At 47.2% G+C, this 17,483-nt stretch overlaps 1 protein-coding gene across 1 annotated transcript in view; it reads right to left on the minus strand.

The window, feature by feature from the left end:
* LOC115083208 (zinc finger protein 845-like) overlaps window positions 1-17,483 on the minus strand; it is a 171,475-nt gene that overhangs the window by 18,057 nt on the left and 135,935 nt on the right. The window contains exon 7 of the mRNA XM_029587014.1: window positions 9,022-9,225. Coding sequence (XP_029442874.1) covers window positions 9,022-9,225 — 204 coding nt within the window. The remainder of the gene's footprint in view (window positions 1-9,021; window positions 9,226-17,483) is intronic.

Raw genomic sequence — 17,483 nt, forward strand, 5'->3', positions numbered from 1 at the left:
GATTTGGAGTTTGTCTGAAGTGAAGAAGCCGATTTCAAGTTTTGAATTAGAATTGGTCTGGTGCAGAGAGAATCTGAGGTCCTTTTTGGTTGCTAAGAGAATTCCTCCTCCCTTTTTTTTATGACGAGGAAGCGAGAAGAAGTCGTAAGCCTCTGTAGGTAACTGGTTGATTATAGCGGTGTCTGATGGTTTTAACCACGTTTCAGTGATTGCACATATATCAGGCTTCACATCAATGAGGTAGTCGTTTAGAATTACGGACTTTTTTGTTAGAGATTGAGCATTAAATAGGCTTAAAGAAAATAGGGTGAGGCCTAGCAGTTGAGTGGTGGGAGTGATCATGATTGAAGAGAGGGATTTGAGGTTGTGATGTTGAGCTTGTCGGAATGATTCTCTTTTGGGTGGTAGATTATGTTGGAGAATTGGAATTGGGAAAGATGGGGCCATTGGTTGGCACAACGTTGCGAGATTAGAGATACTGTAATAAAAGTTGGAGAGGTTGTGTGAATGCTGGAAGCTTACAGATGAGGCTGGATGAGTGTTGGAGGCTTGCAGGAGAGGCTGGATGAGTGCTGGAATCTTGCAGGAGAGGCTGGATGCGTGCTGGAAGCTTGCTTGAGGGTTGAATGAGTGCTGTTGTGGCTGGCGGAATGTTGTAGAAGCGGATGTGTGTGTGAAACAGTGAGGTGGAGTCACTGGCCGAAAGCTTGTGTGTAGCTGACGTTGGGTGCTTCGTTAGAAGAGGGTGGTGTGGCCGAGGTGTTTAGTGTGGGTGGTTTCTGGTAGTGCCCAAGATCACCCGAATGGGCACACAAGGTAAGGGAGGATCTTGTCGGCGAGTTTGCTAAGACGGTCGAGCAGAGAGAGGGGCTTCCTTGGGGCTGCACGAAGGGGCGCACAAAGGGGCGGGCCCCTTTGTCGCGCTCCTTCGGCGCGCGACGCCGGCGCGCGGCGCCTGTAGTCTTGCCGGCTCTTTAAATTTATCGCGGTCGCGTCGTGGTGAGGTCACCAGCGCGACTGGGGCGGCGTCGGTCTGATTGGCCGGGTGGAGGAGGGCCTGTCTCGTCGATTCCTGCGGCGGTGGGCTGAGAGGAAGCCGGGTCGGATCGCTGCGATTAAAGAAGAGAGGCAGGAAGAGGTAAGTTAAAGTTCCCACGTGGCCGGAGCGGGGGCCCACGGAGGCAGGGCGAGAGTTGATGGCCTTACCCCGATGGGCTCAAGCGCCGGCTGCGCGGGCCTCTCTCCCAGCCCTGTCCTCCGCTCCGTGGACTTGCTTCGAGGTGCGGTCGGCGTTCGAAGAGGGCGCCTGGAGTCTTGCCGGCTCTTTAAATTTATCGCGGTCGCGTCGTGGTGAGGTCACCAGCGCGACTGGGGCGGCGTCGGTCTGATTGGCCGGGTGGAGGAGGGCCTGTCTCGTCGATTCCTGCGGCGGTGGGCTGAGAGGAAGCCGGGTTGGATCGCCCGATGGGCTCAAGCGCCGGCTGCGCGGGCCTCTCTCCCAGCCCTGTCCTCCGCTCCGTGGACTTGCTTCGAGGTGCGGTCGGCGTTCGGATTATTCGGCGTTCGGATTATTCGGCGTTCGGATTATTCCGAATGCGGTGGGCAAAAGGCTCCAAAAAGAGCGCAAAAAGCAAAGGGGAAAGCGGGCACCCCTGTCTCGTGCCTCTACCCACTGCAAATGCAGAGGAGTACCCACCATTAATTTTTAAACAAGCAGTGGGTGCTTCATATAATTTTTGAATCCAGGTAATGAACTTATCCCCTAAGTTAAATAAGCGCAATGTGTGAAACAAAAATGGCCAATGCACATAGTCGAAAGCCTTTTCGGCATCTATTGCTAAGAGTAGCAGGGGGACATTATGCGAACGAGCCCACCCCATAACGGCAACCGTCTTGCGGACATTATCCGACGCCATTCGACCTGGAATAAAGCCAGATTGATCGGGGTGTATCAAACCTGGGAGGGAAACATTAAGTCTATGGGCCAGTATTTTGGCAAGGAGTTTCAGGTCCAAATTAATTAACGAGATGGGGCGATAAGAGCCACACACTGTGGGATCTCGACCAGGCTTCACCAACAGTGTAACCCCCGCCTTGTTGTCCTCCTGAGAAATAGAGACCGGCCCCTGTAAAGAATTAAATAAGGTAACCAGCGGGGGCACCAGGAGCGGCATAAATTTCTTATAAAATAGGGCAGTATAGCCGTCGAGGCCTGGCGACTTGCCTAATTTCAGCGTCTTGATAGCCCATGTCACTTCTGCGGCAGTTATGTCCCGAGTTAAAAATAATTGGGCCTCAGGGGTGACTTGCGGTAAGGATAATTGGTGAAAATAGGCCTCGAGTTCAGCTTGGGGGATGGTAGCGTTAGGAGCGTAGAGTTCCTTATAAAAGCGGAGGAACCGGTTCCGGATGGCCGCATTTGATGTTAGAATCCTCCCGCTGTCATCTTTTAACTTTACAATATTTGTCTGGGCCTGTTGGACTTTCAATTTTCGGGCTAACTGTCTGCCCGCCTTATTACCCCCTTCATAGTAAAGCTGTTTACTGCGGGTTAAGTTATACGCTATTTGGGCCGCTTCCAGATCCGCCAAGCGCTTACGCAAGTTATCTATTTGCTCCAAGAGGCGCTCGTCCCCAGTAACTGCATGTACACGCCCCAGCCGTTGCAGGTGCATGAGGATATCAACCTTTTCCTGCTGTTTGCATCTCTTTACAAAAGCTCCCCGGGCAATGAACTTGCCACGTATCACCGCTTTTAGACAATCCCAGAGAACAGCGGGGGCTATATTAGGGGTATCATTAAGCTGAAAATATTCTTGGATATCCCCATATAATTGGGTGCAAAACTCCTCATCCTCCAGGAGACTGTCATTTAGTCTCCAGTATTTTTGACCTTTATCGTACCCAGAGAAATGGAAATCCATAAATACAGGACCATGGTCAGACCAGGTGATAGGGCCCAGAGACGGATTAAGAACTTGAGGGCAGCATCCCTTGTCTACCAACAAATAGTCAATGCGTGAGTGGGTTTTATGCACTGTGGAAAAGAAAGTATAATTCCGGGATTTAGGGTGCCACACCCGCCACACATCTACCAGGTCATGATGCCGCAGGAAGCGGCGAAATACCTGACGATCCAAGCGTCTAGCCGGTGAGTTAGGGTGGGAGTTATCTAAGCGCGGGTCTACTGTCAGATTAAAGTCCCCGCCCATAATAATATGGCCCTCAGCCCACAAATCAATAAGCTGCGAGAGGCCTTCCAGGTAAGCACCCTGCCCCACATTAGGTGCATATGAACTAATGAGGGTATACCTGTCCCCCCCAATGGCAATAACCAGTAATAAGTAACGACCTTCTGGATCCGCCCTGCATAAGATTTCTTCATATATCAAATCCTTATGCATAAGAATGCCCACTCCTAAGTACTTCCGGGCCAAGGGCCTAGCAGCCCAGTATTGTCTAGGAAAACTAGGATGTTTAAGCAAGCGCTCATATCTCCGCTTTAAATGGGTTTCTTGAACCATGGCAATCATAGTGTGATGAAAATTCAAATCATCAAACAAAGTGTGCCTTTTAAAAGGTGAGTTCAGTCCCTTTACATTTAGGGACATAATGTTGAAGGCTGTCATGGCAGCAGAAAACCAGGCGCATGAAGCCCCTGAAGCGGCAACTGCTGTCCCATCCACTCTATAGTGCCAATGTGTCTATGTTTCTTCTTTGTTAGCCTAGTATCCCCCATATCTGAAAATCTAAAATAAATGCTACTCTCTAACTTCCCCCCCCCCCCCCTCGCTTTCCCACCTCCCCCACAGCCTGTCCCCTATCCCAGGGCCATGCTGTCTGAATAAGGGAGGAGTCAGTCATCCCATCAAAGCCTACCCCCTGTGACATCTTAGAATCATGAAAGAACAGTTTCGAGCACAATAGGCAACCCCATCTTAGAAACTAGAGAACTCAAAACATTTCTTCAAAACAGGAAAACAAACAGAGGTCATATTAAGGAACACAACCAACAGATAAGACTGTGATAGAAACTCAAAAGCAGAAGCCTGTGCCATTGACCCAGGTTTACTGCCCGGTTCAGAGCTGCCAGGCTACTGCGTTGCAGCAAAAGTAGTGATCCCTTGCCAGGTCTCCAAGTGTCTCACCCAGCCGGAGCTCAACGCTGCGGAGAGGAATCGGGCTGCCGTCGCAGTCTTTTATCTCCTCTGTTCACCCGTTGCCAGCGGGGTGAGCCCTCCTTCCGCCCTGGGGGCTTAGGAGGGACAGATAAACCCATAATCTCAGGGTACCCTGCTTCACGCAGTATAGTGGAGGCCTCCACTGGCGTTTTCGCCCTGTATGGTTCTCCTTTCAAAGTAAAATTGAGCCCAAATGGGAATAACCAGCGGTACCGGATATCTTCTTTTCGGAGTAAATCTGTAACTGGCTTAAAGTCCCGCCGTTTCTTTATCGTGGTAGGTGAGAGGTCTAAGAAAATCATGACCTCGTGGCCCTCCCATTTCCAGCTGGTTTGTTGACGAGCTATAGTGGCAATTTTATCTTTAATAGCGTATTCGTGGTAGCAAGCTATGATATCTTTGGGCAGATTATTCACCCGGGGAGCAAAGACTCTATGGGCCCGCGCTATTTTTACCTCCACCTCCTGCTCCTGGGTAGCTGTTCCCGTGCCTGCAGCAAGAAGCATGGCGCTGATCTTGGCCACAGTGCCCATACAATCGGCGTAATCAGGTCCCTCCGGTATGCCCCTGAAACGGAGGTTGTGGCGCCGGGACCTGTTTTCCAAGTCCTCCAATTTATCTTGCAGGCGTTCCACATCCTCCTGCATAGTCTGTAGCTTGCCTTGCTGTTCTGTCAGATCCACACTATTTGCCTCCGCTCTAGTTTCGACTTCAAAAAGGCGGCGGCCATGTTCTGCTAGATCTCCTTTGAGCTCTTCAATGGAGGACATGATTACCTCGGTTTTCGCCGCGATTTCCGATTTAATTTCAGCGAACCAGCCCTTCATCTCCGCCTTGGTGGGGATCACATTTTCTTCCGCTCGGACAGCCGTGCCCTCCGCGTCGGAAACCACTGTCTCGGATCCTGCACCCGCCATGTTGTCGCCTGGGGGCTCTTCTTCCAGCGGCAGTTTATTGTAGGAAAACTTTTTTAAATCTACAGTTTTCCGCCGATGAGACATCTGCCGGTGATCCCGAGGGTAAAAGGAGGCTGTGTGCCGCAAAACGCCAGTCGGGGTGCCCGATGTTAATCGATATATCTGATGTCGAGCGAGAGCCTCAGGGTTAACCAGCCATTTGCTGGGGTGACGTCACTTCCTCCTTCTGCTGACTAACCCTTTAAATAAGAAATCTTGGGGTAAGTGGGAATACTGGTGGTATTTCCAGTGTGGGTCTGATTAACACCCATTCAGTGAAAACAAATGAATACAATTACGGATCTTTTAGAAGAATCAAAGGCAAACATTCTTTCAATTATAGAAAGCTGGCTGTGTTTAAGAGATTATTTAATTTTAGCTCAACTATTTCCTCCCCCCTCCTAGTTTGCAATCTTTACCCATGGCTATGCTGCTGAATATAACCAGATAAGTTCTAGTTAGGCAGATAAGTTCTATCCAGATACCTTTAGACCTATTATTGAGCAGTCTAAGTTACTCAGTAAACTTAACTGGCTAAAGTTGAATATAGGCACTTATCTGGTTAAGATAATTAGATAAGTTGCCCCATCTTGATCTGCCCATTGCCTGCTCCAAGATATCCAACTATCTACTTAGCCAAATAAGTACCGGTATTTATCTGGCTAAGTAGCATTTGAATATCTACCCCGATAAATTTTAGGTATCCTGGGTGTCACAAGGTAATAAGTCAACTTTTAATGATCTGGCCCAATTAATTTGGAATATTCAGATGGAATATCCTGATCCCTTTTTATTAGGGGATTTTAATATGCATGTAGATACCCCTTTGTTTGTCAATGAAGCAGAACTTTATGCAAGATTGATTGAGGAGCGTTCTCCTTGCAACATCAAGTGTCTAACAGGCCACAGTCCTTTTGGGGAACCTTTAAGACTGCTCAAGTAACCTCCAGCTCTAGCTCCAGAGGTCTTAAGGGGACACAAAGAAACACAGCTCATTCTCATCCACGAGGCGCCCCAACTCCGCCGTCTCCTCTTTCATGCCAGCCAACATTTCAGCTATCTCCCGCTTGTAAGATTTCAAATCTTGCCGTAGCTCGCCAAACCACCTCCGCATCTCAGATCAGGAAGGGGGAGAGTCATCTGCGGTAGTTAGTTCTTCATTCTCCTCCTCTCGTTCCGCGAGGAGATCAGCCGCCGCCATCTTGGATTTTCCCGGGTCAGAATCGTCGTCGCCGCGGGCATATGAAAATTTTCGTAAATCTAGCGTTTTCTTTTTTGATGTCATTCCCGGTGCTTATTTAGAGCAGGCAGAAGTCTTTGCTGCAAAATATCGGCGTTGGAATCGGTATAAAAGCTTTTTAGCCACAGAAGCTTGAGGAGCAGTACTGAAGTGCTGCTTACATGGGGAAGTGACGTCACTTCCTCAGCAAAGAATAGTTTAAATATGCAAGCACACCTTCCTGGCCTCCCCCCCAACCCGGTGAAATAGAGCAACCCACGCTACAGCCCCCCTCTCGGGAGATGTGGAGAATGAGTGGCCCCCCCCCTGTGAAAAACGCGCGGCGGAAAATAAGAACGGTCCCCCACCGTGCTCCTCCCTGGCTACCTGTGTAAACTGCCAGCCGGTGGCGAGGGTGTGTGCTAGGGTTTGTTCCGCTGGCTGCCATGTCGCAAAACTTCACCGGTGAAAGTGGTGCGTCAGGATTCCTGACCTAGTAAGGGCAAATGTCCACTGAAGATATGGCGCCGACCGGCTCTTGCCCTTACTATGTCACATGGTGTACCGACGTCATTGTTGTCTCCATATAGCATAGTAAGGGCAAGGTCCGCCGGCACCATTTTGGTTGCTGGCATCCGACGGTCCTACTGAATGCGATGTGTCCTCGACCGTTCCTGTGGTGCCGGCGGAGAAGCACGGACTTGTTTCAGGTGTAGTGTGTGATCGGAGTGCAGTGCGTGGGTGGGTGGAAGAGGGTACTTTAATTTAAAATCGGAGGGTGTGTGAAATGCGTGGCTTCCCAATGTAGCAGCCAGGAATTCGTGTTTTGGTGTGTTTTGGGAGGGTGGGTGAAGTACGTGACATTGGCAGGCGTGTGGGTGGGGGTGTGTGGTGTGATGAGTGTGGATTTCTGTGTGTTATGAGGGAATGTGAATGAAAGACAATAGCCCTGTGTGGGGGTGGGGTGTGGTGTGTGAGTGTGTGTGAAAGGTGTAAGAGGTTGCGCTTGCGCTGACAGCCACCAGATGTCGCTGTTTTGTGTAAGCAATTTTTAAACTTGTATTACCTGTCACAGGTGTGACCTATATGTAATGTAAGTGTATAAGATTCTTCCCGTATGGGAAGTGAATGTTGTGTGCAAATTTGAACGCATTCGGTTAAGCGGTTGGCGAGATTAGCGACGACGTACAAACTATTTAACATTTTTATTTATATAGATAAAACATTTAAGAAAGAAGTATTTATTCAGGAATAGGCCATAATAATACTCTTAAGTGGCTGAGTGCATTTTCTTATTCTATTTTTGGATTGTGGGTTCCTCTTTCTAACTGGATTCTTTGACTGGTATGTGCACACTGGGGGCACACTGAAAAGCCGGTGAACTAAAGCTTGGTTTTTAATATATCAAACAGCAGAGGTAGCTGTTCGGTGTGGTGGGGTGTGGTCTGCCTCTCTGTGGGCGTGGGGTGTCTGCCTGTCTCTCTGTAGTTTGGTGGGTGGGTGTTTGCTCCTTTCAGCAACTTGAACAGAACCAAGAGTAGGCATTGAGTTGCTGACTGGCAGCGTGGTTGCCTGCTATTTGGCAATCAGTTCGAGGAATCCAGGTCTGTTCACCCCTCTATTAGAAATCTCATTGAAACAGTGTTCAATATAACAAAAATGAAAACGAAATAATTAGTCTTCTTTGGAGTTTGTGCATAAAAATGCACATTTTTGGTAGGGTTAATTAACATCTTTGCAAAACTTAACTTGCCATCCCCTTGAGTAAGATAAAATTGCAAAGTAGGCACCCCACTTTAACACCATCTATTCTAACTGACCAGTCTTGTTTTTCAGACTTCTGGCATTCGCATATAGATATTTTAAAGTAGGTTTCTTTGTATTTCTATTTTTATATGTATACACAACCTGCTTATTATCAGATGATACAGGCAGTCTGGAGTCATTTTTATCTGCGTGCTCTATATTTAAATACATCTGGGCTTTTTCAGCTCACTCATCTACTATAATTTTCCCTAACGAGAGAACATTTTGCCAAGATCTTTTTAAGGCCTCTTATGCGTGGACAGGTAATCTCTCTTGTTCTGTTGCCGCTAACATTCAACAGGAGTCACATTCCAGGATAAGGAGAGAAGGTTTCACAACAGACTTCTTAACAATCTTTTTTCCTGGATACTGATCTTTGACTAAAACTTGGCAGGACCTAAGGAGTTTTGAACAATTTGTCCATCAGAAAAAACATCTTTGTTCTTGTTTTGTTTTCCTGGATTTTTTCTAAAAACTTCGTATTTAACAAGCAGAAACTCACAAGTACAATATGTGAGCTACACAATCTCACTTTCTCTATACAATTCAGAATTCTCCCTCTGTCCACATTTTACGACAATTTTATTTGCTTTGTTTTCTTGGCTTTGCAGAAGTTCTGTATTACCTGTCTTGGATTATATGTTTCTACAACTACCAAGTGTGTGATTGCAAAATACAAATATTCTTGTTATACTTTCACTTTAGAATTTGCTTGGTTGACGGCAGTATCTTGTTGTGATGTCACAGACTGCAGATTCTTCATCCTGCCCCCTGCTTTTTCCTCGTCATCTGTGATGCAATTGTTTATTCTGTTTTGATAGAATAAAGAGTTCACCTGTAATCCCGTCTTACTACTCACTCATTCTCCCTCTTCTCTCGGAGGCAGGATGTTCGGGGGCGTACGGCTCTTCCTCCTCTTTAATGATGACTGAAAACACAGATGTGATAACTGGGAGGCCTGCGCTGGGACTGGGGTTGTCTTCCTTTCCCTCAGAGGCAGACCCATCGCTGCAGTGTGGCTCCTCCTCCTCCTTAATCTTCGATAAAACCTCAGCTGTGGAGTCTGGAGTGTGCAAGAAAACACAAAAGATAATAACGTTCAGACGGTAAGTTTAATCATCTGCACTTCATTATGTGGAAATCAACAAAACAGCAGCACATATCACTGGGAAGTAAGGTGACTAGAAGGGATGATTGTGCTGGTTCAGGGTGGCCATCCTGCGGCTCTTTCAAATGCAAAATGTGGCCCTTGCCCTCCTGGCCACGTGGCAACCGAGTGGCACTGCCGAGGACAATGGGGCAGGAAGTCCCTCTCCTGATCTGCTGGTTGCTGCAGAGATAGAAGGGAGAAGCTGGAGCAGGGATCAGAGGGTTTTCACTACTACTTCTCCTTCCCCACCTCTCCAATTTGCAATCAGCAACAGTGGAGGACAGGAGTGGGCCAAATTGGAGCTGCCAAGAAGAGCCAGCCACCTCCCTGCTCCAGGCCTCCCTCATCCTGCCCGACCTTCCATGCTGCCTGGAGTAGAGAGCTCTTCTCTGGTCTGCTGTCTGCAGGGGAAGGGGTGGCGTGTACACAGCCCAAGACCCCATAGCTCAGTGTGCTCCCATGACTTGGGATTCAGCTGACAGCAGAGGGGAGAGGCAGTCACCCAAAGCTCGGGTCACACCAGAATATAATGTGTGGCAAGGGAAAGGCGGTGAATGCTGAAAGGGGGGAGGAGAGAAGGGAGTGAATGAAGTTGATTAATAGTTGTGGGGGAGCAGGGCATGAAGTGAATGTTTGAAGGAGAAGTGGTGCAAGAGGAGGGAAGTGACATAAGAGATGAATGATGCAAGAGTTGGGCCAGCCTGGCATCTTATCCACTTCCAGGTCCATGCTGCCACTTGTTCTGCAACTGTTATAAAAGGGACCCAAGGCTTGGGGTATGGGAAATAGAGGGAGAAAGAGAGGGCCAGGATAGGGTGTTGTATGAGAGCCATATGGGGGGGAATAAAGGTGGCATGAGAGAGCCAGGGATGGGTGTAGAAGGGGTGTGAGAAAACCGAGGGGAGGGAATGTGTGCAAGAAAGTCAGCGGTTGTGATTGGAGGTGGTGTGTATGCCTGTGTCTCTCTGTGTGTCAGAGGGGTGAAAGGGGAGGGAGAGTGAGGATGACAATCACAGGTATTGGAGGTGGAAAGCAGGATGAGAGAGGTTTAATGGGGAGGGGGCAACAGAGCCAGAAGGGGTGATGGGACAGAGAGGAGAATGGAAGCTAGATGTGTGATGCGGTACATGGGAGCGAGAGCTAGGAATGGTGATTGGAGGGGAAAGGATTTCAGAGAGACATGGGGAATGCAGGGCAAAAGAGGGTGAATCCTTCTAGGAAGACTGATTTGAAAAAGGGTGAATTTGGGGGAAGAAGGGGTAATGGTGGAGGGTTTATGCGAGACAACCAGAGAGTGCACTGGAGGGGAGGCATCAGAGGGAGAGAGAAAGAGTGAGAGTGCAAGAGGGAGTGGGGCAGAGGGAGAAGAGTAGCACAGGGGGTGGGGAGGGAGGTGTTAACGTTGGGGCCACTGAGATCATGTCATTGCTCTTGAGGGGTTTCAGGTATGTTATGCTGGGGCTCCTGACAAACAGTAAAAATTATTTGATTTATTTCCCGCTTTTCGGCACCTCAAAGTGGATTACATTCATGTATTGTAGCTATTTCCTTATCCCCAGAGGGCTTACAATCTAAGTTTGTACCTGGGGTAACAGAGGGTAAAGTGAGTTGCCCAAGGTCACAAGGAGCAGCATTGGGATTTGAACCCTGGGGACAAAAGAAAGAGAGAGAGAGCGCGAGCGAGCGAGCGTCACAGACACTGGGCAGAGCATAGGGGGAGAGAAAGAAGATGCTGGTCAGAGACAGGTGGGAGGACAGAGAGAGACTGGTGTGAAGACAGAGATTGGAAGATAGGATAGGATTGAGGGAACGAGGTGCTGGATTAATTGAGAGAGACTGGTGAAAACAGGATGAGAGGATATTGAGGGACAGAATGGGATGGATTGAGGGAGAGAGAGAGAGAGAGATGTTGGGTTATTTGAGAGAGAGAGACTGGTGAAAACAGGATGAGAGGATATTAGGGGACAGGAGGCCTCCCCCTCCCACCCTTCCTTTTTTGAAAATGTGAGGCTCTTTGGCCCTGTGCATCCCGATTTCTTGGCTCTTGGTGCAGGGAAGGTTGGCCTCCCCTGTGTGGTTAATATTCCTGGATCTGATTTGAACCTGTTTTGCAGGGGCAGCTGCAGCCTCATTTTGTCTAAGATTTCTCCTGAGAAAGGCGCAGATCGCATGCATTTCCTCAGCTCTGCGGAAGCTGTTCTACAAATGGCCTGCACTAATGCCCTGATAACGTCAGTTTGGTGTAATCTTTTGTTCAAAATTAATAAGTCCTGAACAAATTGAGTCATTTGGCAAAAGAAAGGCATATAGATAATGGAAAACCTCCTGAAGGGAAAGAAGCCTATATCCTTTCAGGAACTGAGAGAAAATGCATTCTTCAATGAAATTAGATAACAAATGCTGGTTTTGTTGGATTGATATGACATATGGGCAAAGATCAAACGTACAGTACACTTCCAGGATGAGACTGAGTTCAGCACCATTATAAGTAAATCTATTGTATTTAGGGAACATAAGAAATTGCCATGCTGAGTCAGACCAAGGTCCATCAAGCCCAGCACCCGATCTCCAACAGCAGCCAATCCAGGTCACAAGCACCTGGCAGATCCCATCAAGTTAATCTAAAATTCTTCTTACTCAGGCCCAGAGATAGCAATAGCAATCTTTAGTCTACCTGGCTAATAGTGTGCTATGGACGTTTCCTCCAGCAACTCGTCCAAACGTCTTTTAAACCCCACTGTGCTAGTCACCTTGACCACATCCTCTGGCAACAGATTCCACAACCTGACTGTGCGCCGAGTGAAAAAATACTTTCTATGACCTGGGTAGTTTCCCAGAAGTTTGCAAAGTGATTTCCATGGGTAGAGAGAGTGTTTTATTCACGGAAATCAGCCTGAATCAAAATTGCCCACCCTGAATGGGGCCAAACGTATGTGTGCAGTTCCTAAACGCATGTATTTTATATATATATATATATATATATATATATATATATATATATCACTTCTTTATTGAATCTCACATCAGAAAAAAAAAAATCAACCACTCGCCATACATATTATAAGGAAATCCCTCCCTTTACCTTCCCGTAATTTCTATTCCCAAAAATTCAACCATAATGCTCCTTTCCCTGCCTAAATATGGGAATCAAAGAGATATTATGAGTGCATCAAATGAAATGAAAAGTCTTAAACACCAGGCTCCTCGCCTGTGCAGACAACTGCAACAAGAATTCACGCACATTGCCAAAGTCAAGTCACATTTCTCAGTCAAATGTTCAAATATGAGCAGCTTGTGAAGTCTTAGTTTCCACTGGGTAATGGCAGAACATCCGGATATGGTCCCAGCAAGCCAAAATGGTCTTCTTGGCCAACAGAAAGGTATTTCGCAAGAACAAATTGCTCTGCCTCGATCATCCAGTAGCCCGAAGAGACAGGTACGTGGCAATGGTGGTATCGCGCAGTGCAACAGTTTAACCAAATACGCCAGTGCTTTAGACCAAAAATTGTAAGTCTGAGAGCCTGTCCAGAAATCGTGCATGTGTGAGCCTCTCTGCAAACAGATGCATCTTTTGCTAAATTTAGAATAGTGGAGCAGTTAGGATGGGGAATAAAACAAGGTGTGTAATTCTGCACCTCAAAACTAGGCGCCTTGTTTTCATCGGGGGGAAAGAGTACCTACAGGTAAAGCAGGTGCAGCCTCTGAAGGGCAGCGTTTGCTGGAGAAATCTTCAGAGTTGAAGTGCACGTGTCCGCTCCCTTTGAAAACTGGTGCGAAGTCCATGGGCAGTATGAGCACCGCCCCCTTAGTCAGGAAATTCCCCCTTGTTAAGAGAGCATTAATGGGTAAACTTACCGTCCCGGAGCGTGAAACCCTTTCTCAATAATTAGATAGACGCTGCCCCCACTGAGGAGCATTCCTGATGGAGCTCGGTGTGTTTAACATACAGGTAGGAAGCGGCAGCACCCGAAAAACAGAAAAGATCTGGTAACCACTGGATTGAATTAGATGATTCAGAATATGCAGTTACATTTCATATATTATATATATATATATATTCATAATCATTACATTTATATAAATACCTATGCTTTCTGTATATATTTAAACAAATTATCCATCATGCCAAGGAGTTCAGAGTTTAAGTTTGACAATATTATTTGTATTAAATATAAAAATAGCATAAAAAGATCTGAACACAAAAAAAAAACACACAGCCTACTTTCCCAGATAGCAGAGGATGTGTAGCTAAAGCCATGTAATAACTGGTAACGATGATGTCACAATGCCAGTGATGTAATAATTCTGTGACACGGGCTCCTGGCACTATAAAGCCACAGCCACTTCCAGCTGGTCTCCATTAGTCAGCACTATTGCATTTGTGTAGGGACCAAGGATATAGGAAGGAAGAATAAGGCTCCTACAGGTAAAGTCTCTGTGTGCTGTGACTCGAGTTTGGAACAGGTTTAGGGAGTTTTCACATTTATTTATTTATTTATTTATAACTTTTATATACCGGAGTTCAATCAACAGAGTTAATTACCACTTCGGTTTACATTACAACCAGCAAAAAATAACAGAGACAAAGTCTTGTTTTACAATGAACAGGGTAGAAGTAACCTGGAATAACATTTCTATGATAATATCTTACTCCCAGAATTTTCTGATTCTTCTCTCTAAGGCTGACATTCTTTCAGGAACCTTAAACCTTTCATGAAATTATATCCAACAGAGAAAAGGAATATGTAAAAATTTGTCCTAGAAATATTTTACCCCTTTTTAACATAAGGTGTGCCGTACTGGTTCAGATCAAGGTCCATCAAGCCCAGCATCCTGTCTCAGACAGTGGCCAATCCAGGTCACAAGTACCTCCCTTCTTGCTCAATACCAAGGAAAAGCAGCAGTTTTCCCATCTATATGGCTAATAATGGTTTACGGACTTTTCTTCCAGAAACTTGTCTAAAGCCTTTTTTAATTTAGCTACACTAACTGCTTTCACCACATCCTCTGGCAGCAAAATTCCACAGTTTGTGTGCTGCGTGAAATAATTCCTTATCCAATTTGTTTTAAAAGTGCTACCTGTTAGCTTCATGGAGCGTCCCCTAGTCCTAGCACTATCTGAAAGGGTAAATGATCATTCTCTATTTACCCCTTCTACCCAACTCAAGAACTGATACAACCTCTATCATATCTCCTTTTAGCCTTCTCTTCTTCAGGCTGAAGAGCCCTAACCTGTTTAGCCTTTCCTCATAGAGAAGCCGTTCCGTCCCCTTTAGCATTTTGGTCAGTTTTCTCTGTACCTTTTCCAGTTAAAAAAGTATATAGTGGAACTGGAAAGAGTACAGAGAAGGGCAACCAAACCGATAAAGGGGATGGAACAGATCTCCTATGCGGAAAGGCTGAAGAGGTTAGGGCTCTTCTGTTTGGGGAAGAGACTGCTGAGAGTAGATATGAATGCAGTTAGGTTTGGGCAATACTAGGTAGGGTGCTTCCTCTAAGACTGAGCTCTCAGTAAATATTCTTGGGATATGTGACATTCTGCTTAAATGGCTATTTACCCAATGGAGAGATGGGACGCCTAGAACTGCACACAGTACTGAAGGTGCGGTCACACCATGGAATCGACACAGAGGCATTATGATGTCCTCTATTTCCACTCCTTTCCTAATAATACCTAACATTCTGTTGCTTTTTTGACCACACCCCTGGGCACTGGGCTGAGGATTTCAAAGTAACTGTCCACAATGAGTCCAAGATCCTTTTCCTGGGTGGTGATGCCATTTGCCGCTGTGCTTGGGATCACGCGCCGGCAGTCGGCTGGTGCGCGCAACTTACTTCAGCCCCAGGGCTGAAGTAAGTTGTGAAACAGAACCGAAAAAAATGAAAAGGTAGGGGGGGGGGGGGAGGGAAAGGGCGGGGAAGGTGGGGTGGGGGGTAAGAGAATGGGGGAAGGCAGTGTGGCTCGGTGCGCGCAAGGTGCACAATTGTGCACCCCTTGCGCGCGCCGTCCCAGGAATTTATAACTTGCGCGCACATGTTATAAAATTGGGTGTCCATGTGTGCGCGCCAGGTAGCGCGCACAACCTTTTAAATCTACCCCTAAATAAAAACAACTCATCCTTGTCCACATGTTTGTTAACCCCTTCAAAAATAATCTAAAATTTGTAAGACAACACTTCCCTCTGCTAAATCCATCTTGACTCTGCCCCATTTGCTTTGTTGGAGCATGGAGACACTGTGGGGATAAGCCAGGAACCCTAAAAGGAGTGTGCAATTGAATCAAACTCTGCAGGCCTGAACAACACAAGATGGAGATCCAGCCATGTGGTGGCCCGTGCAGTTATAATGCCTGCGAGAACTACGCAGAGGAGAAGAAGCTGCTATTGTTCTTCATATCAAGCTTCTGTCTTCACCTTACAATTCTGCTGTTACTGCAGACAAACTTGCTAAGCTGTGACCTTGCCAAAACATTGTATCTAGTAATGAAACTCGATATTGCTCACAGATGTCTTCTAATTCATGCCAGCATTTCTGTGAGAATATGCATATACGAAGCAGCTAAGACAAAGTCATATTGGAAGCCCCCCTCCCCCCAACCCCCCAATCCCATGCCAATGGATTGTGGTAACATCCAATCAAGATTAACTTTGGATCCTATCCATAGGCAGGAAGTCAGGAGAAGAAAGAAAAGAACTTTGGACTTACAGTTCTGGACTGCACCAAACTGCATTGCATATTGCTGTTCACATCCGTGAACTTTACACCGAGGCTTTTCGCGAAGCTGGAGCTAAGCTTTGAGACTGGGTCAGCTCTGCCCAGACCTTTTCAGTTAACCTTGGAGTGGCTGCCTAAACATACTTGCTGATCTTATCCTCGCCTAAGCCTTGACAAGCCATGCCATCTTCACCCCGTCCTTGCCTGCACAGTTTACAGAGGCATCTGGATATTCTGGGATTGCCACCCTGAGGCAGTGGTGTTAATATCTGTCATTTGCCCGCTGGATGTCTAACTGGCTGACCTCCATGCTCATTATCCAGAAGGATGACAAGAGCCTGAGACTATCCCTGAGATGTCTTCATGCACATTTGGACAGCGTAAGATAAACTGGCAAAATTACTACTTTAAGCTGGGGTAGTTTAATTGGCATTGCATTTGACAAGGGAAAGTTGCCTTTGAGCTAAATGCAGGGGGTTTTCATAATCTTTCTAAAAAGAGTTCTTTGCTCTGTTAAATCAGAAACTTTAAAACAATATCTATCTTTTATAAAAACATCGAGGTCCATATTCAAAAACATTTAGCCAGATAACTCAGAAACCATCCAACTAAATGAAGATTTGGGTACTTATCTGGCTAGAATTTAGCAAGATAAAGTTAGGGGTGTTCCAAGGGCGTAACTGCAACAAGTTGATTTAGCCAAGTGACTTACCCTCCGTGAGCCGGCCTCTTACCTCTGATGCCGCTGGGAAGCCGCCAAAGTTCTTGCGGCCTAGACCGCCGCGCTGCCAGGCCCTGCCTTCGTCTTCGTGGCCCGGTGCCGCCATTAGCCCATGCTGCCAAGATCCCCTGCTTTGCAGCAGGGAAGCCACGAACCTCACCTTTCTTCGCAGCCTAATGCTGCCGCCAACCTGTCTTGCGGCCTCGGGCCGTACCTGGACTGTCTCTCGCGGCATAGAGCCGCCCTGGATCTTCTTCATGCAGCAGGAAACCGCCTCTTCCCGTCGGGGCCTGTGCAGAGGCTTGTTCCTTTGTTTTGCTCCGGCACACGGGCTGCCGCTGTCCGTGGTGCTGCTTCCTGTTCCTGCCTGCCTCTAGGCACCGGCATGCACCTCTTCACTGTGTTTAAAGGGCCCGTGGCCGGATATGCCCCAGGTCCCACCTTTTGACAGCTTCCTGCTTCAGCCCTATAAGAGGTGCCTTTGGATCGGGTTCCACAGTTGTCTGTGCTTCATGACTGGTCCAGATCCTCCATAGCCTTCTCCTGCTTTGATGGCTTCGTCTTCAAGTTCCTGATGTCCTTCGTCTGTGCTTTCAGATGTCTTCGTGTTCCTGATGTCCTTTATTCGTACCTCCTGATGTCCGATGTCCTTCCTGACGCCTTTGCCTTTGTCTCTGCCTCCATGCCTTGGTTCCTTGATGTCCACTTTCCCAGCGTGCCATTGTCGTAGTCCGCG

This window comes from Rhinatrema bivittatum, chromosome 2 (genome assembly GCF_901001135.1).
Source record: "Rhinatrema bivittatum chromosome 2, aRhiBiv1.1, whole genome shotgun sequence".
In the NCBI taxonomy this organism is placed as follows: Eukaryota; Metazoa; Chordata; class Amphibia; order Gymnophiona; family Rhinatrematidae; genus Rhinatrema; species Rhinatrema bivittatum.